General features: G+C 34.1%; 1 protein-coding gene across 3 annotated transcripts in view; it reads right to left on the reverse strand.

Annotated features, from left to right (window-relative positions):
- JAK2 (Janus kinase 2) overlaps positions 1–24362 on the reverse strand; it is a 94077-nt gene that overhangs the window by 21644 nt on the left and 48071 nt on the right. For all 3 annotated transcript variants that reach the window (XM_061132840.1, XM_061132841.1, XM_061132842.1), the window contains 10 exons: positions 15640–15961; positions 14655–14774; positions 12651–12808; positions 9869–9980; positions 7810–7996; positions 7009–7136; positions 4115–4249; positions 2908–2995; positions 1838–1965; positions 771–909 (listed from right to left, as the gene is read on the reverse strand). In XM_061132840.1, the coding sequence (XP_060988823.1) occupies positions 771–909; positions 1838–1965; positions 2908–2995; positions 4115–4249; positions 7009–7136; positions 7810–7996; positions 9869–9980; positions 12651–12808; positions 14655–14774; positions 15640–15961 (1517 nt within the window). The remainder of the gene's footprint in view (positions 1–770; positions 910–1837; positions 1966–2907; positions 2996–4114; positions 4250–7008; positions 7137–7809; positions 7997–9868; positions 9981–12650; positions 12809–14654; positions 14775–15639; positions 15962–24362) is intronic.

Genomic DNA, 24362 nt, shown 5'->3' on the forward strand with positions numbered 1-24362 from the left:
AGGCGAGGGTGGGATGTTTCGAGAGAATGGCATCTATACTATCTATGGTGAAACAGATCACCAGCCCAGGTGGGATGCATGAGACAAGTGCTCGGGCCTGGTGCACTGGGAAGACCCAGAGGAATTGGGTGGAGAGGGAGGTGGGAGGGGGGATCGGGATGGGGAACACATGTAACTCCATGGCTGATTCATGTCAATGTATGACAAAACCCACTGCAATGTTGTGAAGTAATTAGCCTCCAACTAATAAAAATAAATGAAAAAAAAAAAAAGAAGTCATAGCTGAATATGTCTGAATTTAAGAAGTCAATATATGGCTGAATTTAAGAAGTCAATATATGGCTGAATTTAAGAAGTCAATTAGCTGAATAATTAAACAAAATAAAAATTTTAAACTAGAAATATTTCTTCTCAAGTTTTTATTTAATAACTAAAGAGAATAAAAATTTAGAAAATTTACTTGTGATTCAAAGAATGATATTTTAAAAACTCCACAATAAAATTGGGTAAAACCTGACATTTCATACTTACTTAGGGATTAAAACTGCTTCAAAAAATCACTTTACAGTTCATGGAAACATAAGAAAGGATAAATAGACAAGAATCTAAGACGTAACTATAATTTAGGTTGCTGAAAATGGTAACTAAATTTTATTATTAAGCAAGAATATGTCAATAAAATAGTGTTTGAGAAAAATTAACAGCATGATTTTTATGCCTCTTTCCAAGCAAACCTTAATAAAGTTAAATTTGATTCTTGTAGAACTTACTGTCTTTTGGCAAAACTGTAATACTAATGCCAGGATCACTAAGTTTGATGAAAGGAGGATTTCCTGTCTTCCTGTCTTCTTCTCTGATAAGAAGAATATTTTTGGCGCACACATTCCCATGAATAAGGGTTTTTTCTTCCTATTAAAGTAAATTGCATAAACATTCAAATATTAATCCACAAATATTTGAGCACTTAGTATGTCCAGGGCCCCCAAATGAATTTAAAAAACAAAAATTAAGTAAACATTAATTTGGAGGTACACTTTGAGAAAATAAAAGGAAATCTTATAGCAGCACTATGCTTCCTATTTTACATTTTAAACAAAATAATAATCTATACCCATGATGAAACAAACACTTAGTTTTATCATTTTTATAGGCTATTTTATTTGATTATTAATTTATTTTTTGCCACACTCAGCAGCATATGGGATCTTAGTGCCCTGACCAGATATTGGACCTGTACCCCCGGCTTGGAAGTATAAAGTCTTAAGCACTGGACTGCCAGGGAAGTCTCCGAAAAATTAATATTTTTTAAAACTACTTTATGCCAGTTCACTTTATGAATCTGAGATTTTAAACTGTATGTATTTGTAGATAGCAGCTGACACAAGAAATATTGTTTCTGTTCAGTAGGTGCATTCTCAAGAATCTGATCACTGGCTGGCCCTCTAGTATTTTGCTTTTCTGGCAATATTACTTTCTCAGTGGACATAATTTCCAATTACCCACAAATATTGTAACAACACACTTTCTACAGGATTTTTCTGCTGTACATAACTCATTTTTTTTTTTTTATAATTTTTCATTCAAGTCTTTAAAGTTAAGGTACACAAACTACAGATTATCCTTCAGCAGTTCTAAGAGACTGATGGAATGACAATACTACTTATTTCAAAATTTATTTCACATAAATGTACACCTAAAATAATCCCTTTCCCCAACTGACACAGATTGTTTTAAATAACTCAGCATCTATAGACTTATTTCTTGTTCCAAGGTCAAGATCCTTTCATACTGCTTCATAATGTAAAACAGTAAGTTGACAAAAGAATATACTACTTACTAGAAAATGCATGGCCCATGCCAACTGTTTAGCCACTTCAAGTTTCCATAATATATTTATAGAATTTTTATTCTTTTTCAGATATGTATCTAGTGATCCAAATTTTACAAATTCCTGAACCAGAATATCTGCATTAAAATATAATAATAACAAGGCTAAAGTATAATACAATGAAAAATATACAATTTTAAACTTTTATAAATATACTTATATGTATTATAGGAAAAGAGATTAAATTACATGAAATTCAATAATTTAAAGAAAGCATAACAGGTATATACCACTGTATTTTGGGGTTTTAGTTTATTCACAACACTAAGAGGTAGAAGTCTAAATAATTATATATAAACACAATATCATATATAGAATGAATCTCAAATCATGACTCTGCTTCAACTAATATTAAAATTAGTTTTCATATGTATATACAATTTTTGATGACAAAAGTCACCTTTGGATCTTGCTGGGTGACTAAAACAAATGTTATGAATGTTTTGCTGCCATTGTTAATTTGGAGAATAATCCATACATAAATAATGAAGAATTTACTGCGAGAAATTTACATTAGTATTAAAAAAAAAGATCTTGGAGTTTTAACGAGCAAGAGCTTAGTAAAACTTTTTTATGTGGCACACAAAGACTAACATATATATATTTCCTAGATGCCACTGACTGTCATATGTTCCATTATTATGGACTGCAAAAATTTTTAAATTATCAATTATGAAATACCATCAATTATATTCAGATACTTTTAATGTGAAAAAAAATGCATCACAGAGTCAATGAAATAAGTATAAAACCAAAAGAACTGGGATTATATGCTCTAAAACACTGTTTTCAAACTTTGTAAGGAAGTATATTCTCCTTTTCCCCTAAATGAAAAAGCATGGGAAATATCAATTAAAAAAAAAAAAAAAAGAAGTACAATGTTTTGTGTTTCAACAATATTTAATTTGTTATATACTGATATCCAACTATGATCCTAAAATTAAATTTTCTGTATAAATAAAAATGGATGTTTTGAAAGACATAACATTAACAGAAAGGAAGCTGGTGGTTTTACTTACTCTCCTCTCCACAGACACATACTCCATAATTTAAAATCAGATGTTTGTGAGAAAGCTGGCTCATCATGCTTGCTGCTTCAAAGAAAGACTAAGGAAAAGAAAAAAAAAAAATTAAAAATTGCAAAAGAGTTACCTTTTATGTCTATAAGCATTCACAGTTCAGAAAGATACTCTGCCATTAGAAAAATGCACTTCTGTTCTCAGCAGGACTACAGACAAGACTACAGTGTGCTTTGGTCCCTTTAGACTTGCAACTTCCATCAACCTTGATGTTCGAGTTCATTCTCAGGAAACCCCCGATTTAAGCTTAGTTTAAGGAAACAGCAATGAGAAAGAGCAATCGTGATACAGGGCAATGTGAATGGTGCAAGATAAACAGTCTTAGACCCATAGCAGCCAGAGTGGAGAACAGAGATACATACAGCTGCATACAGCAGAGACAGTGATGTGCAACTGCAGTAAATATGGATGGGAGCTTCAATTAACACTTCCTAAAGAATTAAGAACGATGATTCGGCAGATAAAACAGCTTAACGCCTATGTCAGGAGACTGGCAGGTAATATCACCCTAACTCAACTAAACTTTGCCTAGAACTTTGGGGTATGGTTGTTGAAGATCACAATCACCAACACTGTGGAGTTCTGGATTAGAACAACTCTTTGGCTTGTATGTTTCACAATATCTTCTACTAACTTCTTTTAAGACATTTTAAGTTCATAAATGTGTGTTACATCACGTTTGGTGATATCTTACTATGCTTAAGACTCTGGCAACTGGCAGCAGGATTTCTGCTGGTTAGCATCTTAAGATGATGCCCAGAGATATCCATCCATATTTCACCTACACAGTGTTCCTCAGTACACTGCCTTTCAAAATTTTTTAAAAAGTAGACTAAATTACAGAGGAAAACTGTGGAACCCAGGAAGCTCTGGGTAGCCAACTTTAAAACCAACTGCCTTAGTATTATATATGCAAAGATGTAATCAAACACGTAACACCATGCTTAAAAATTAGTTTGGAAATTAGTTACAATGAAAAAATTCTGTATTTTTTAGCCCCAACAGAATGCATCCTCTGAAAGGTCTTTGATATATATACTTTTAAAAATTATAATTTGAAAAGCCACATGCATCAATGTATTTTGCGTGTATGAGAGCATATTTTAACTATCATAAACTACATGAACTATATAAAAAATATACAAACCTCTGAATAGTTTCTATGCGCTTTATCCAGAACTTTTAAAAGAACTTCTGTTTCATGCAGCTGACCATAGTCTCCTATTTCTCTTCTTATACCTTTAAAAATTTTTGTAAAAGTTCCTTGGCCAAGGCTTTCATTCTTTAACCAAAAAAAAAAAAAAAAAAAAAAGGAAAGAATAAGTAAGGATGGAGGAAGATGTGGGAATTAGGAAATATGTCCAATGACAAGAGTTTAAAAAAAAAATTCATGAGCAAATATTTCCTTTACAAACCAAATCTGGATTTGAGACTCCATATTAATTATATTCTGCTTTCTTCATAGTAATAAAACACAGAAAACACAGATTAAAGAACAAAGTGTTATTTGATTTCACCCTGTTCTGAAATGCCCTAAATTAGGTATAATTATCACTTTTCACACTTTTTATAATGTCAGTGTTTACCTACATTTATTTAAATGTGAGTCTCTTTCCTTGCTAGCCTTTCCTGATAGTGCAGAAGGTCTGACCTGTTCTTTATTACTACTTACTAGTTGTGTGACCTTGTACAGGCCATTTATCTTTCTATACTGCAGTTATCTTGGTTTCCTCATCTGAAGAATGGGAATAATGATTATTTTTCCATAGGACTGTCATGAACAATAAATGAGAAAATACACAATAGTACTTAGTGCAGTCCACAACAGAGTAAATGCTCAATTAAGTGCCAGCTATTGCTACTATTACCAGTGCTTCTTATATACCCTTACAGAATGACTGAAAGCCTGCAATCTGAAGCACGGCTGCCTGCACTCTATTATTAGTTTCGTGGTGTTAGTCAGGTTACCTAGCAACTCCCTGCTTCTTGTTACTCACATAAGATTCATATCTTTGTAATTCTGAATAATTCTAACTATTGTCTCCTTAAGGAATTCAGACATCAGTTTGGTCTTTCTCATTCTCCTTTCCATGTCCCTTAAGCTCTCTTTCATAATTTCCATTTCTTTCTCCCTATCTGCAGCATTTAAATGATTTTCAGATCTTTCAATTCACTAGTTCTCTCTTCAACTATGAATAGTCTGCTTTTTACTTTGTCCATTTTTAAAATGTCAATGAGTATATTTTTCATTTCTATACTTTTCCCCCCAAATTTTTTTGGGCTATTTTGATACTATCTTGGGTTTTCCCCTTGTTTTCAACTCCTTTTTAATGTTTAAATACATAAACATGTATTTTATAGCTTGTATCTGAAAAGTCTGTTATATGAACCTCTTAGATATAATTTTGATGTTTACTGGTCTACTGATTCTTGCTTAATCCTGGATTAATTCTCCATATGTTTTTAAATTTTCAGCTAAAAGCTCATGGTTGGAGTCATTTTATCTGTGGGAATCTTAGGTGGCCTACATTAAGAGGATATCCGTCCAGAAAGATTTTATATTTGCTTTTGACAACCACCACAGGGTGTTACTAAACGAGTACCACCTATTATTTTAATTTATTGGCTTCAGTTCACTTCAGTTGCTCAGTCATGTCCAACTCTTTGTGACCCCATAAACCGCAGCATGCCAGGCTTCCCTATCCATCACCAACTCCCAGAGTCCACCCAAACCCATGTCCATTGAGTCGGTGATGCCATCCAACCATCTCATTCTCTGTCGTCCCCCTCTCCTCCTGTCCTCAATCTTTCCCAGCATCAGGGTCTTTTCCAATGAGTCAGCTCTTCCCATCAGGTGGCCAAAGAATTGGAGTTTCAGCTTCAACATCACTCCTTCCAATGAACACCCAGGACTGATCTCCTTTAAGATGGACTGGCTGGATCTCCTTGCAGTCCAAGGGACTCTCAAGAGTCTTCTCCAACACCACAGTTCAAAAACATCAATTCTTCGGTGCTCAGCTTTCTTTATAGTCCAACTTTCACAACCATACATGATCACTGGAAAAACCATAGCCTTGACTAGATGGACCTTTGTAGGCAAAGTAATGTCTCTGCTTTTTAATATGCTGTCTAGGTTGGTCATAACTTTCCTTCCAAGGAGTAAGTGTCTTTTAATTTCATAGATGCAATCACAATCTGCAGTGATTTTGGAACCCAGAAAAATAAAGTCGGCCACTGTTTCCCCATCTGTTTGCCATGAAGTGATGGGACCAGATGCCATGATCTTAGTTTTCTGAATGTTGAGCTTTAAGCCAACTTTTTCACTCTCTTTCATTTTCATTAAGAGGCTCTTTAGTTCTTCAACTTATTGGCTTAGGGCTTCTCAAACCATGCAGGTGGTATAAACTTTAATTCAAAAGTTTATAACTACAAATTCTGAGGATGAACTTTTTCCTAACTTAAGAGCACAACTAAAACAGACAACATTCTTCTTCTCTTTTTGCTAGTGGATAAATTTTTCACAATCCATATACTGTTTCACTGAGGATGCATTTACTTAAGAATCCTGGCTTTATTCACAGATAGCCTTATTTTAACTCCTCGTCTTGTATAGAACTCAAGACTTGGCCCTTTTTTGTACTGCTTTTAGCTCTTAGTTCTCTTGATTAGTGAGACTAATCCTAATGTCCCAAAACGTCCTGTGGCCAAACATCAGCTCTTATGTGTTACTGCTATTTTCAGTACCTTCTTTGCAATTCCCTTACTTTCTTGAGAACCTGAGAATTAAGATACTTTTTCAGAAGAAGACTTCTTAATTTTTCTTAAATTTCTCAAAAGAGAATATAATTCCATTCTTAAAATAATTAACTCAAGTTTGGTATCACATTTTCACAGGAAATGAACGTATCTGAACTGCTATAAAATTTTTATAACATAGGTTATAATAAAATAGTTCTAATGTCATGTGAATGAATGTGGGGTAGAAAATGAAGAAGAATTCTCTAAAAAAACAAAAAGAATAATCAGCATCTAGTGACTTACAAATACCAAATCTTCATTTCTAATTTTGTGGAACACCATTTGGTTCACATTATTATGCCTTTGTAAAGTTGGTGAGGTTGGTACATCAGAAATACCATTGGTTCTGAAGACTAGAAGGTTTGATTTGTCTGTTTAAAAAAAGGATAGAATGAATGAAAAAAATATATATATATAATCAAAACACAGTGAGAATATAAATTGCTCCAAGGGAATAAAATAAAATGTGTCCTATGTAAAAGAAATGCTTAACAGCCTCTTATTGTTCAATTTTTTTTCCCCACGGAAAACTATTTTAGGAGTTTTTTCATTGAAATTTGATGTACTCTAGCCAGTTACTATAATATATGCAAAATTATAATCATTTTTTTAACTAGTACAATTTTTCAGGAATTTTAATATGCCTGTTATCTCAAGAGATTTCTAATCTTACTATTTTCATTTTAAAAGATAATTTAAAAGAAATTAAGATTCTAAAAGGATCTGAAAGTATTTATTCAGAATAACATGAGAATTTGGTTGTGAGGTCATTCAGTTCAATAAATAAGTAGCTTATTAATACTATGAAATTTTTATTTCTTAAAATAAATTTTAGAATTATATAACTTTAAGTCACTTACAGACAACCCAAACCAAACTGAACAATTCTATTAGAGGATGCTTGTACAACACATGAGGAAAAAATTCATTGTTTTTGGAGCTTTTTCTCTCCTGTTTCTTGTGAAATCAGTATCCTGAAGATATCTCCCACCATATACAACACCCAAGACCAGTGTTTTAAAAATAACTAGAAAACTATTTTACCTTTTGGCTTTGGGGGACAGCATTTAGTAAATTGGAAAATTATACTGTCCGAGCGAACAGTTTCCATCTGGTAGCAATTCAGAAGATCTTTAAGATTACTGAAGTTCTTCTTAGTACCACTGAGGTTGTATTCTCCATTCTCATTTTTTGTAATCAAACAGTGCTTATATTCAATTACATTTTCTCGCTATGTAAGTTTAATTATAAAGAAAGGGAAGGAAAAATCACAATGGACATCATAGTGATTACTGTGACAAAAAGGATAGCACAAAAACAACCAACAGAACATTTAGACATTTGAACCATGAATCCTAATGTAGTATCAGCATCAGGTGACCAAGGTGTTTGGTTCCTCAAAAAGGCATCTAACTACAACTGCCTAGCCTATAAGTGTGGCTTAAGAGTTACTTTATTGAAAGGCAAGGAAGAAAGCAATAATAATAAACAATAATAATACCATCCTTAACAGCTTTCCATCATTTATAAGACAAAGTATAAAACGATTTTAGCATATAAGGTCTTCCATGAGTTGGCTTCTGCCTCCATCTCCAACCTTAACTCCTGCCACTCTCAACATATAATCCATGTTCTAGCTATACTGAGTGACTTAAAAAATTTAAAGCAAATGCCATGCCATTTCATGCCTTGAAAACTGTAAGTGCTATCTCTCTGCAGAATGTACATCCTTTCCTTTTGAGCAATGGACTTTTATTCAATTCTTAAAACTCAGTTTAATTTCACTTTTTCTGTGAGGTCCTCCCTAACAACACCTACCCCATTCCACAGGCAAAGATGATGACCTATTTGACTGTGCCACTACAGTATTTGTATAATTATCTCTAATATGGCAATTCTGATAATATTCAGTTTTTCAATGTTTGTCTTATGTGCTTTACTTCTCATCCATCTATTTTTAAACATATTCAATCTGCTATAAACGTATTCAACCTACTTACAACCATTTTTTATAAAATCATTATCTCTGGTCAGTCTCAGGTCCTTCCTAACTCTAAAGGACCTGTTTTTTAATCATTGTAAACCTTCTCTTATTGTCTTATTTGCTTCTACTGGATAATGTTGTGTAATAAACAATGCTCAATTTAGCATTTTTTGGTATACTTTATTTTTGTTTTTCAAAAAGATAAATTTCTTAAAGCAGGGTTATACCATATGTTTCCTAATATACAGCCCTCATATTACACTAGACAAATACAGTAAACATAAAAATATACACATTTTGATTTGATAATTGAATATAATAGACTGTGAATTAGGATAGACTATCAATATTTTACAATGTTTAAGTCATGGAGCAACCTACTTTCTATATTTTCATGGACAATTAATCCACTTTACATATGTTAAATGACTGTTTTTTATAAAAATTAAAATTATAACAATTCTTACAGCCTTTACTTTTAAAAAGTATGATAAATTTTGGAAGCAGCTATAAAGTTTCTCGAGATTTATACCATGAAATTGCTTTATAAGTGACAGTATCTTTTTATATAATTTTGTATAGTAAATAATTTTAGTTGAGATCCAAAATGGTCCATATTAACAGTGAGATTTCATTATAGTATTACATTTAAAGCATACATTGTAGATCATTATTCTTAATACTGGAAAAACCACCAGTTAAAAGTACAATGTCTTTTTCTTTGTTATTACCCTATTTCGCTCTAATCCTATAACCATTACCAGTAAAGTGAAAGTTTACTTCTGATTTGTTTTGTTCTACATGTTTTGGTAAAGATTTCCATTTCTGTGAAAAAACACTTCAAAAGATGTGATGAAATCTGACATACTGGTAATACTCAAACAAAAAATCCAGATAAAAAGATATTAAGATATTACAAATAGTTTTTAATATAAATCCTAGGAATTATATTTTGTTTATTTATAAAGAATCCCTGAGGTAAATTAACCTTACTTAATTGCTAGTTATCATATCCAGAGCTATCATTTGCAGCATTAAAAAGGAAATACAGTAGATATTATCAAGGGGGAATTACATGCACTAAATAAAGATATTATGATTAATTAGTGTCATACTAACCTCAACAGCAAAAGTCAGAAAATATTTATTAAAGTCCTTAGGACTGCATCGAAGTACATAGAGTCCAGTCTGATTACCTGTTTTCTTCAGTTTACTGATAGCAAAATCCATTCTAAAGGTAAAGAAATAATTTGAATGATAATGTAGTAAGAACCATGACATTACAACCAAAGTGTCATCTAAAAGATCGAAAGTCAAATCTATAACTCTAAGAGTTTTTATAAGTCTCCTCTCCTTTATATTTTTATCAATAATCTTGCAAAGAAAAATACTGAAGTACCAAGCCATTCTGCAATAAGTTCACATTGATTCAAGGGGCAATTATATTGCTTTAAAAACATAAGGTATTATAAGACATACAAAATCACAAACAACACAATTCATTCCTTTGACTTTTCTGCCTTTCAATTTAAAATTTAGTATTTTAAAAACCACACTCAAAAAAAAAAAAAAAAACCACACTCAAAACTTCATTTAACTATACAGTGTATCATAAAACACTTGTCTCTTCCATCACAGCAATTACTAATATAAAAATGTATGAGTATTTTTAATATTTAATATAATGAAAGTGAAAGTGAAAAAAAGGGGGGGGGGAGAAAGTGAAAGTGAAGTCGCTCAGTTGTGTCCGACTCTTTGTGACCCCGTGGACTGTAGCCCACCAGGCTCCTTCCGTGCATGGGATTCTCCAGGCAAGAATACTGGAGTGGGTTGCCATTTCCTTCTCCAGGGGATCTTCCGGACCCAGGGATCAAACCCAGATCTCCCCCACTGCAGGCAGACACTTTAACCTCTGAGCTACCAGGTAAGCTTAATTTTAATTTAATATAATACCAAGGTCTAATAGAAGACCCATGGCAAGCAACAAAGACTACCAATTTTTTAAAATTTGCTATATGTTTAACTGAAGCTGTATATATTGAAAGAAATGTAATCTACATGAAAGCAAGAATTATCTGTTTTACTTATCACTGTATTTCTCATATATAAACCAGCACCTGATACGTATCAGGTACTTACTAAATGTTCTACAAATAAATGAAAGAATGGATGGATGGATGGATAATGAATGAATGAATGGTAGGAATTTTAAAAATATTGAATATGTAAATTACAGAATGTTCAAATAATGCAACTTTTTCACAGCAACCATACTTCTTTTCTGGCTGCACCGAGTAGCATGTGGGATCGTAGTTCCCTGATCAAGGATCAAACCCATGACCCCTGTGGTGGAAGCACAGAGACAGGACCACTGGACCACCAGGGAATTCTCACAATCATACTTTTTAAACAGACATTAGGTATAGGTCAACTCAGGCTTGAATTTCAGTCAGGACCTGATTTCTCAAATATTTAAAGATAGGTTAGGGTAAAAAAGCTTCTTCAGTGGCTCAGACTGTGAGGAATCTGCCTGCAATGCAGAAGACTTGGGTTTGATCCCTGGCTCGGGAAGATCTCCTGGAGAAGGCAATGTCAACCCCTCCAGTATTCTTGCCTGGAGAATCCCAAGGACAGAGGAGCCTGGAGTAGCAGTAGCTACAGTCCATGGGGTAGCAGAGTCAGACACAACTGAGCAACTAACACTTTCACTAAGGTAAAAAAACATATGTTCAGAATCCCAGATTGTTTCTTCTGCTCAAGGCCTTCAAACCTGGTGCCAATCATAAAACACATTCTGGTTGAGAGATAACTTCTACTTGGGGTGAACAGATGTTTATGATAGCTGGTTTTATCTAGTGTTAAAGTAAGCTCTACAACTGTGTGGGTCAATATGTTGGCTAGCAGCCACATGAAGCTCTTCACAGTTGACCCTTGAACAGTGTGGGTTTGAACCACAAGGGTCCACATATATGCAGGCATTTTTCAGTAGTAAATATTATACTACTGTATGGTCTGTGGTTGTTTGAATTCAAGGATATCGAGGAACCACAGATATGGAGGACTGACTGTAAGTTATATGTGGATTAACATCCTGTGTTGTTCAGGGGTCAACTTCAAAGCTATTAAAATTAAATAAAAAATTCAGTTCCTTGGCTGCAGTAGAAATATTTTAAATATTAAATAGCCACATGTGGCTAGTAGTAGTTACTAAAGAGCACAGATATAGAATATTTCATTTCCATCACATACTGCACAGCAAAAGTCTAGAAAGATGGACATCAGATACAGTTTGTGTTCAAAGTTTCATAGAAGGTGTTGGATTATTCAAAAATAGGATGATTATCAAATTTTGAATTGTGGCTCCTCCACAGTATTTCCAAATTAATGAAACATATTTGGACGGTTTTAAAAAATTAATACCAAAGAATTCATTAAGGCTCAGATGGTAAAGCGTCTGTCTGCAATGCTGGAGACCTGGGTTCGATCCCTGGGTAGGGAAGATCCCCTGGAGAAGGAAATGGCAACCCACTCCAGTACTTTTGCCTGGAAAATTCCATGGACAGAGGAGCCTGGTAGGCTACAGTCCACGGGGTCGCAAAGAGTCGGACACAACTGAGTGACTTTACTTACTTACTTAGAGTACTAAATATCAAACTTATACAAGTTGGTACTATAGACTGGGATACAGATGGTAGATTATAATTTAAATAATTCTAATTATTATGTAATCTGATTGGAAACAGACTTTTGTTAAAAGAAAAATAATTTCAGTCAGATCAAGATAATATTTCTTTTCCTGAACTTCCTAAACCTAGGTATATCATTCTGTTGTGTAAAATATTCTTTGTAAATATCTTGTTATTACTTTAAAAAATTTACTTTTAAAGTCAGTATTACTCACGAAATTGGGCCATGACAGTTGCTTTGTATATTTTCAAGCACCATTGGAGGTGCTACTTCTTTACAAAGATAATGATGTGCATCTGCAGTTAATCTATAATATCCATCAATTAATGACACAAAAGACAAAGCTTCTCTTAATGACTTAAGCTCAATTTCCTAGGAGGAGAAAAGAAGAAGAAGAAATTTATTTTCACTCCATGTTATCAGGTGATTCTTCTAAATCAGTTTTCTTTGCGATTGCTCAAATGTCTTTTATGGTTCCAAGTTATACACTTTGAATTACAAATTCTTGTGTCTGATATTTGAGACCCTCTCAAATATGGGTTTACCATGCTTTTCCAGTTACAGTCCACTCTATACCCATAATTATACTGTATTTTCCAATACACCCATTAGACACATATTCCAGTCATCTCAATTAGAAACCTATCTATATCTAGTCTGATACAAAAGTTGGTATGAATTAGAAATACTAAAAGAAATTGAAGGAACAATCTACTCGCAGAAAAACAAAAAGTTGTACATACAAGAATGAAAATGTGATCATAGTATATTGCCTGGCTCAGCAAAGAACAATATTAGTCACAATGAGAACACAGAATATGTACTTATACCAAAAATTATAAGGAGAGAACTGTGTGAGGTATTTGAACTATAAAAAATATTTAGTTAACACAGTCTATAAAAACTATTTCTATAAAAGATACCATAAACAATGTTAAAAGACATGAGGAACTGCAAACCTGTGCAACAAAGGATTAATACCTAAGAACAGGAAAGCATGCTGATCAAAGTTAGTTACAAGTTTTATAATTTTGGTCATATAACCCTGAAATGGCTAGAAAGGTAAGACAGATATTTAAATTACAAAATAAATATGACATTTAAGCCAAAAGTACAAGAAATATCTGAGTTAAAAAGAAAACAGAGCCAGAAAAATAAGCAGTTTAAGAGCACAGTAAAAGGAATTCATTTCTTGATTTCAATTAAAACAAGTAGGATGTCTGAAGCTGTTTTATATTATTATTATTATTATTATTATTATTTGCCCACGCTGGGCAGCATGTGGGCTCTTAGTTCCCAGGCCAGAGATCAAACCCATGGCCCTGTAGTGGAAGCACACCGTCCAGTCCTTTGGACAACCAGGGAACTCCCTCTGAAGCTATTTTAAAACAGAGAAAAAGTTAATCTTTCATAATCAAACATGCCTCACAGTTCGGATAGGGATTACCTGGGATTGGTTCACATTCTGTTATATAAATAGGCAATATGATAGGATTACACACACCTCTACTGGTAAAAAAGATTATACAGTTGTCTCTCCATTCCTCTGTATCTGCATGGTATTGGCTCAAGGATCTGTCTCCCCTCCACAGACACCAAAATCCATGAATCCACAAGTCCCTTATATTAAATGATGCAGTATCTGCATTTAAAGTATGTATATCCTCCCATATCCTTTAAATCATCTCTAGATTACTTATAATACCTAATATAATGTAAATGAGATGCAAATGGTTATAAATACAATATAAATGCTATGCAAAGAGTTGCCTGCACATGGTAAATTCAAGTTGGCTTTTTAGAACTTTGTGGAATTTTTTCTCTGAATATTTTCAACCTGCAGCTAGTTGAATCTGTGGATATGGAACTCACAGATACAGAGGGTAGACTGTATAGACAGGAACGAGCGTAACAACAGGGAACAAGCAAAACTGGGGTTGGGGTGGGAGAGGAGAGGGCAGGAAGTAACTGGTGCTTTGCTAATTATGAAAATGACTGAAAAATACATTAATGTACAAGACATTCTTTGGGGAGATGATGTCGGTAGTGATACAAAACACTATATGTAATCAAAAAGCTTGTTAAATTGATGTTACAGCTCTATTTGAAACTATAATCAAAATCCCTATGAGAGAACATCTTAGGTATTAAGATTCTGAAATACTTATTTCTGACAACCATAAAGCATAACCATTATATAATGATAAAGCAAACTTACTAGACTTTTACCATCTTGCTTATGAATAGTTACAATTCTGCTTTCATTTGAGCCTTCTTGATTTGCTTGTTTAATACTGATATCAATAATATCAGGAAAATCACAATACAACTGTAAATCCTGTAATTAAGAGCAGTTGATATTAAAAATAGGTTGAATTTATGGAGCCATTTTAAAACAAGACTTATAAAGGAGATTTCATTCCAAATTCTTTTTAAAAGTACTGATAGCAATAGATAAGCATTAAATGAGATTCTCTCTCCTAATAATGTAACCCTAAGACTACACTGTATCTTGGCTTCCACTTAAAAATGAGAGGATTAAAGGGTGCCAGGAATTTAAAGTGTGCTATAGTACCCTTCAATCCAATCAACATTAATAGAAACCATTACCAGAAAATTCAGTTTACCAAATAATGAAAATAAAAAAATAAATATTTGATAACATCCTAAGAACAATATAGATATGAACAAACTTAAAACCTGTAATGCAAACTTAAAGAAGTATTTAACAAGTATGCAACATCATAAAATCAATAAAAACTAATCTTTTTCTAACTGAATTTCATAATTGTGCTTCCAGTTATCAGTAACAGTAAAAGAAAAAAAAAAAAAAAAGAAGCAAAACAACCTAAAAAATCACTTTTAGAATTTAAGCCTTTTTTGAACCTATAAGAACACCATCTGTATTTTCCAAATCTCCTGTAAATGTGTTATACTTTCGTAATTTTAAAACACAAAAATTAAAAAAGAACACCATTACTAATTATTTTGTCATACATAAAAAACAAACAAAATGCCATTTAAGAACAATGAGAAAAGAACCATAGCTATGATCTTGCTTGTGTCACATTATTAAAAACTTCCACTTATATCAATGGAAGGAGAGTAGTGCAAGACCATGTTCCAAATGACTAAAAGTACTTTGTTTCTATTACCATTCTACTTAAATTAACAAAGAACGAGAACATATCATTGAGGATTACCTGTTCTGTCAGTGTCTCACTTTCTTTATGTTTCCCTCTTGACCACTGAATTCCACCGTTTCCAGTTATTATAATGGTTGCAAAAATCTCCTCACCTGAAGGACCTCTTCCAGGTTCTTTTACTTCAAACTGCTCTGTGTAGAAGGCAGACTGAAGAGTTTCCAGATTTATAAGATACTTAAGTTTCAAGTTTCTGGCAGTGGCTTTGCAATGGCTGAATTGCTCAATAAATCTGCGAAATCTGTACCTTATTCTCTTCCTTGTCAAAATATGATACTCTTGGATCTTTGCTCGAACACATTTTGGCAAAAATGTCTTGTAGCTAGAGATAATAAAGAGTACACACAAGAGCAAAACAAGTTGGAACAAAATAAAATTAGAAGATACCACTCTTCTCCATAATAAGTAAATAGCACAATAGTCAAGTGAAAAAGGAAACACAGTCGCCATCCACATGGTATAAAACCTTAAGGTTTTATTTGATGATATGAATGCCTTTACAAATTAGGAGTTGTCATAAAATTTTAGAGAAGGAGAAGTTAATATTTCCCCCCTAAAGAAATGAAGACGTAGTGTAGTTAATATTGAAATCTCTAAAAATTTTTCTTATATATGCCATTTTGGCATATCTTTCCTATAATGCTATACTCTAAAATTTATCTGAATTCTGGAAATTGTTATATTTTGTTAGATATTACTGATATTCACTAGGCAAACATACTTCTTTTGTGTGCATTATTCTCTCAGGTCAGCTTCAATAACTCCTTTGTAATAAAAACAATTCTAGTTGGAAATGTTCTGAATCTTTTGTACTTCCATCTCTATGTAAAATATCCTAAGGAAGGTAGATAACTTATTTCCCTTCTGCTCAAGTGTCTGAAAAAAGAAGACTATTTTATTTCTGAAGGTACAAATGGATCTCTATAACCATGTTAGATGCTATTCCCTTTGTCTGACAGCATTCTGTGCACTGCTCCATAACTAATCACTTATCACATTGTACTACACATACCTGAATGCTGGAACTGCCTAATGCTGAGAAATTATTATATTTTAATGATTATTTTGTACTGTTATAGAGCCATCATTAAAATTTAAAATTACAAATAAATTATATTTAAATATAGAGAATGAATACTCAAAAGGCATCACTTCCTAATTATTTTACATTATTTATTTATTTATTTTTATGTTTTTTACTACTATATGTACTTTTGAGGTTATATCTGAGTGACGGAAAGGGTTTGCTACTCATCTCTTTTCAACTCTGCATTGGGTGATCTCAGATTGCTACTTTGAAATTGGCCACAGATACATGGTATTTAAACCATGCATATCAGCAAAAGTTACAAACAAATCAGATGTTTTTTTCTCTGTTTAAGAACTGTTGTGAAACATTTACCAGCACACCACTGCTTTCTTTCCTTCCCTGCTCTACCCTAATCCCCTTACAGAGCTATCAGTCTTATGTTCAAGTAGCCAAAGCTGCTGGGAAAAGTCATTTGACAAGGTAGACGGGTTGAATTATAAATTCATAATCACAAATTTCAAATAGGCTTTTATCACTACTATCACTTTTATGACATTTCTCTGTTCAACTAATTTCCCCAAGTCCCACAACTATGTCAAATCTCCTATATTCTTAAAGTTCCTATTTTTCTTCTTACACCTCAGCTACATTTCTCTTTATTATCAAAAATGACTTCATCTTTTTCTTAGGGAAAAAAAAAAGCTTCTCTAAGCAGAATTCCCTCAGTATCTTGCTGCTGCTGCTAAGTCACTTCAGTCGTGTCCGACTCTGTGCGACCCCACAGACGTCAGCCCACCAGGCTCCACTGTCCCTGGGATTCTCCAGGCAAGAACACTGGAGTGGGTTCCCATTTCCTTCTCCATCAGTATCTTGCTAGTAAACCTTATACATGTGCACTCATTCTTTCTTCCTTCCCACCTATTACAATAAATAAGGTATAAATCTGTTAAAGTTATTTCTTTGATGTGTACTTACCTCTACCCTCTGGGGAATTTTACTCTATTTATTACTTATCTTCTATCCACAAGTTTTAAAACATTAATGTTCTTCCCATCTTAAATATAAAATCTCCTTATCCCTCATCTCTCTCCAGCCAGACTATCTGGCTTCTTTTTAAAGAGTTCATATAGCCAATTTCATTTCCTCACCTTCCATTTACTCCTTAACTCACTCCAATCTGGCTTCTGTTCCACCATTCTCTAGAAACCACTCCTGCTAAGATCAAGGAATGTTGCTAAAACCAAACTCCTTGTTCATTTTACTTGTCATTTTTCAGAAGCATCCAATAGTGTTAACCTGATTTTCTTCCTGATACTTTTAACCTGATACTCTCCCTGATACTTTCTTCCCTTAGCTTTCCTGATTTCCATCCCATTCCTTTGGCTACTTTGCCAGTCTTCTCTACAGGCTCAATCCCCTTTGCCGGGCTAAGTTGCTTCAGTCCTGTCCGACTCTGTGTGACCCTATGGACAGCAGCCCACCAGGCTCCTCTGTCCACAGGATTCTCTAGGCAAGAATACTGGAGTGGGTTGCCATTTCCTTCTCCTCAATCCCCTTTAGCTGGTGATAATTGTTAGAATTCTTCCAGACTTAATTACGGGCCCTCTTCTTTTATCATCTATACTTTCTTTCACTCTAGATAGTCTATATACAAACGACTCTGATATCTCCAGCTTTAGCCCAGACCTCTAAGCTTCAGACATTATCCCCCATAGTCAAGTCAACTTACCCATATAATGTGGCTGTCTCAAAAGTGCCTCAAACAATGTAGCAAACCAAATTCATAAGTCCCCATGACGTCCTCCCCTAAAAGATTCTCCTAGAGCATTCCCTATCTGAGTACACTGCACTAAAGATCCTCTATTCCCACAAGCCCCAGAAACTCATGAATCATTCTTTACATGACTTCCCCACCAACCCTCATTATTCAATCTGTCACCATCTTCCCTTGATTTTCCCTTCTAAATATTTCTCTAATTCGCCCATTTTTCTTATTATTGACCCATTCAACTGCAATTCCTAGAGGAACTACTGCAATGATCTTACTCTCTAGGTGACCCACATTTACATTTTCTCTTTCAGCCCTCTAGTTTTCTACACTGTTGTCATAGGAATCTTCTAAACACACAAATCTTTTTACCCGTGCTTTAATACTCTTACATAGGGCTTCGCTGGTGGCTCAGTGGTAAAGAATCCAGCTGCCAATGTAGGAGATATGGGTTTGATCCCTGGGTTGGCGAGATAACCTGGAGAAGCAAAGAGCAACCCACTCCAATATTCTTGGAGCCTGGCGGGTTGCAATCCACAAATTTGCAAAGAGTTGGACACAACTTAGCAAATGAGCACAAACGCAATACTCTTACACAGTTTCCTAGTGTTCTTAACTTTATCAACATGCCTCTAGGTTCTATATGGTCCAGCCCCTGCCTCATTACCTACTAACTCTTTGAGCTCTAATCATACTGACTCTTCATTCTTCCCATGTTTCTTTCTGCTGCAAAGCCTCTTCCATGAGCCTCTACTCTCCATCACTTACCTCTCTCCACCCATTAAATTCTACTCATTTTTCAGATATCAGAAGTCACATTCCTTTCCTTTTCAGGGCAATTATATATTTGTAAAAGACTCTTGATGAAAGTGAAAGAGGAGAGTGAAAAAGCTGGCTTAAAACTCAACATTCAAAAAACTAAGATCTTGGCATCCGGTCCCATCACTTCATGGCAAATATATGTGGAATCAACAGAAAACACTGACAGACTTTATTTTTTTGGGCTCCAAAATCACTGCAGATGGTGACTGCAGCCATGAAATTACAAGATGCTTGCTCCTTGAAAAAAAAGCTATGACAAACTTACATAGTGTGTTAAAAAGCAGAGACATTACTTGGCTGATAAAGGTCCGTATAGTCAAAGCTATGGTTTTTCTCGTAGTCATGCATGGATTGAGAGCAGGACCATAAAGAAGGTTGAGTGCTGAAGAACTGGTGCTTTTGAATTATGGTGTTGGAATGGACTCTTGGGAATCCCCTGGACTGCAAGGAGATCAAACCAGTCAATCTTAAAGGAAATCAGTCCTGAATATTTATTGGAGGGACTGACGCTGAGGCTGAAGCTCCAATACTCTGACCACCTGATGTGAAGAGCCGACTCACTGAAAAAGACCCTGATGCTGGAGAAGATTGAAGGCAGGAGGAGAAGGGGACAACAGAGGATGAGATGGTTGAATGGAATCACCGATTCAATGAACATGAATTTGAGCAAGCTCTAGGAGATGGTGAAGGACAGGGAAGACTGGCGTGCTACAGTTCATGGGGTCGCAAAGAGTTGGACATGACTGAGCAACTGAGCAAAATATATAAAATTTAATAAAAGTCTGGACAGAATATAGGAGAGCCTCAGTAAGTTTAGAAAAAAACCTGAAAGGTTTAAAAATACAATCAGAATACAAATACTTCCTACTTTACCTTCTTCTGTCAAAAACTTTAGCTAAACCAAGAGCCCTACTAAACCTGGATTATAATTTACATAAACACCAGTGCTACTTGATTTTAAAAGGCTTTGAAAGCTTATCTGGAAATCAAAAGAGGAGTTTAAGATAACAAAATTCAAAAAGTTTTTCCACTTTGATTCCTGGAATAAAGGACAGACAAACATTCTTTGCGATACTACAAGAATGTATGGTTTCTTGAATATGATGAATCTACTTTGGTGTCATCTGCGATGGGAACTAGCTAGATTTTGTTAGAAACACTAAAAATTTTTCAAAAGTCACAAAGTTATTAACTCCTGAAGCATAAAAACATTCTTCTTGACGCTTTTGTTATACTGAAACTTTAAGTGTTAGTCGCTCAGTCACGTCCAACTCTTGCGACCCCATGGACTGTAGCCCACCAGGCTCCTCTGTCCATGGAATTCTCCAGGCAAGAATACTGGAGTGGGAAGCCATTCCCTTGTCCAGGGGATCTTTCTCATGACCTGGATTGAACCCGAGTCTCCTGCATTGCAGACATATTCTTTACCATCTGAGTCACCAGAGAGGCCTTAAACCTTCAAGGTAGCCTAAAATTCAGGCTCTAAAAGCGTCTGAAGTTAAGTTTTGTCTTACATACTATTTTTGTACCATAACATGAAATCTGCATCTTATTATTACAATTGGAATAGACATACACTGTAAACTCTCGTATCTGCTTAGCTGTGTAGGAGTCTAGTGATATGAGGTATATACCTCTGTTGCTATGTAAGTGGCCTTGGCCCTGGTCTAGTGTTCGCAAACTCAGCAGGGTCTCCTTTAAACACTTTCCATTCTCTAGCTCTCTTCCTTTTGCAGACCTAGGATTTCAAGGAGCAGATGAAGAATGAAACAGAAAAATCTTATCCATTTCCTTTACTTTCTGTATTCCAACACCAAAACCACAATGCCCAGTTAGGATCTGGCATAACAAAGGCTAAGTATCTAATACATACACATGCACAAGGAGATGCACAAACACATAGATATGGGTACACATGTAGACACAAAGGCTTGTTCTCACAGACAAAGATGCACCTAATACACAGGTACAGACACACAGAGATGTATTTTACATGGACTTTTTTAAGTCTGGGAAAGAATATGTATTATTTTATGTATTATACTAGTCAGAGAAGCATTCTCTACTGGATATTTCTAGGAACAAAGTAGCTTATTTCATTCGGTTAAGAACAAATTATTCACCTGTTCTTCCATCAATCCCGAAAACTTTAACAAAAAGTAGAGTTCCTTGATTCTTTTTCAGAAATAAGCAATAAGTGAAAATTTGGAAAACATAAGTGAATTAAATTACATTAAGAAGGCTAAACAGTGACAATTATTTACCTAATATTAAAAGGTCATGGTACCAAAGACAAATGAAAAAATAGATAAATTAGGTTACTTCAAAATTTAAATTCTTGTGCTGCAAATAATGCTTTCAAGAAAGTGAAAAAAATCCACAGAATAAAAAAAAATTTGCAAATCATATATATGAGAACCTACATCAGGAGACTTGTATTCATGATATATAAAGAACCTTTATAACTCAATAATTAATACTGAATTGTACAATTAAAACATGCAAACTTTATGTTATGTGAATTATATCTCAATAAAGCTGTTTTAAAATATCATGGAATTTTATAATGAATGTTTAGTATCTATACAGTTTTAAAAGTAAATGAAAAATGAAGCAGAATTTTGCAGATGCATTTATATTCTGGTAAAGATAATCAAAGAAATATAATTACTACACATTCACTTTTTTTAGGACACTAGATTAAATAAGCAGGAAAAAGAATAAATAGATGATGTGATTCCTGACGTCAAAGAAACCACAATCTATACTGCGCCAAGACTTTGGACAATATCATGTCTCCATAGCAGAAGTGTTCCACCAGAGCTTAAGCCTGGTTAAGAGTTGGCTTCATATTTAAAAATTCATTTTCAATGGCTCAAAGCTTCTCTGTTTTTCAACTATGTCCCTTTCAATTCCTTCAGTTTCTACTGATAACATCTAAGACACTCACTATGTTCTACTATGGTCTTGCTACAGCAGGTATTCAACAAATAGTTGTTAAACGAACAAACAAATGAATGAGTAAGTTATTACCCTAAGAGGTGTTGGTCTGGATTTTAATAAAGATGAAGGCCTTACTGGAAAATAGAAACATTTTTATTTTTTCTTCAGATGTTGGAATCTTTAAGATACCTCAGTGAGTTCCCGAAATCATTCCGAATGGCCTACACCCTTAGGTTAAGGACTAATAGACATTTGAAAAAAAAACAAGAATACCAAAAACCGAAGAGGGAAACATAGAAACTGATAACCTGCAAACTGGGTATTTAACATGAGGGCAGTCAGAAAAAGAGGGACAAAAGCCAGTTACTGAGAGAAGGATTTCTAGGAATAAAGAAAATTTTAACCAGATTCATGACATCCTCAAACTTATAATCTGGTAGTTATATATAATATGTAAAACAAATGTTTAGTCTTCAAACTTCAAAAAAACAAAAAATTATGCTTACAATGGTCATATATAGCTTCAAAAGGAGTAGAAGTCTTATAGCCATTAAAGCTGGGCTATAGGAGTAGCATTTCAAAATGACTGTCAGAATTCAAGATGCAGAAGAATAATTTGGAGTCTGTGGATCACATGTATAAGAATCTGCTGGATGTGTTATAAGACGAATAAGGCCTAAAGATCTGATTATAACTGATAACACGGTATTATATAACAGAAACTTGCTAAAGGAGTAGAATGTATGTTCTCACAATAAATACTTATGTGAGGTGATAGATATGAACTGTTTTACAATATATAGGTAGATGTACACTTTAAATATATTATAATTTTATATGTCAAGTGTACAAAAATAAACTCAAAATGGATTTTGAATTTAAAAGTCTAAATGTAAGACTGGATATTATAAAATTCCTCAAGGAAAATATGGGCAGAACACAACCTGACATAAATCATAACAGTATATTTTTGGGGGGATTCATCTCTTAAAGTGAAGAAAATACAAGAAAAATAAATAAAGGGGATTTGATTAAACTTAAAAGTTTTTGCATAGCAAAGGAAACCATCAACAAAATGAAAAGACAACCTACTGAATGGGATAAAATATTTGCAAATGAAATGAACGATCAGGATTCAGTTCAGTTCACTCAGTTATGTCTGACTCTTTGCGACCCCATAGACTGCAGCACGCCAGGCTTCCCTGTCCATCACCAACTCCTGGAGCTTGCTCAAGCTCATGTCCATCGAGTTGGTGATGCCATCCTACCATTTCATCCTCTGTTGTCCCCTTCTCCTCTTGCCTTCAATCTTTCCCAGCATCAGGGTCTTTTCCAATGAGTCAGTTCTCAACATATAACTCAACATCAAAAAACCAAACAATCCAATTAAGAACTGGGCATAAGAACTGAATAGACATTTTCCCAAAGAGGAAATGCAGATGGCCATCAGGCACATGAAAAGATGCTCAATATTGCTAATCATCAGGGAAATGCAAATTAAAACTACAATGAGATGTCACTTTGCACCCACCAGAATGGCTATTAGAAAAAAAAAAAAATCACACAAATATCAAATGTTGGTGAGGGAGGAATGTAGACTGGTACACCATTGTGAAAAATAGTATGGAGGCTTCTCAAAAAATTAAAATTAAAACTAACATACGACACAGCAATTCTACTCTTGGGTATAAATGCAAAAGAAACAAAAATACTGATTTGAAAAGATACAAGCACCCCAATGTTCACAGCAGTACTGTTTACAATTGCCAAGGTATAGAAGCAACCTAAGTGTCCATTAACAAATGAATGGATTAGCAAGATGTGGTATATACACACATACACACACAATGGAATACAACTCAGCCATAAAAAAGAACGAAATTTTGTTATTTGCAGCAAAATGGATGGACTAGCAGTGAATTATGTTAAATGAAGTATGCCAGACAGAGAAAGATAAGTAGTGTACAGTATCACTTATATGTGGAATCTAAAAAATATAATAAACTAGTAAACATTACAAAAAAGAAATAGACTCACAGATACAGAGAATGAACTAGTGGTTTCTGGTGGGGTGAGGAAAAGGAGGAGGAATTCAACACAGGTAGAAGGGAAAAAGGATTGTTATGATAACATACAAAATCATTTGTTTGAAACTTTTGA

Source organism: Dama dama, chromosome 29 (genome assembly GCF_033118175.1).
Source record: "Dama dama isolate Ldn47 chromosome 29, ASM3311817v1, whole genome shotgun sequence".
Classification (NCBI taxonomy): Eukaryota; Metazoa; Chordata; class Mammalia; order Artiodactyla; family Cervidae; genus Dama; species Dama dama.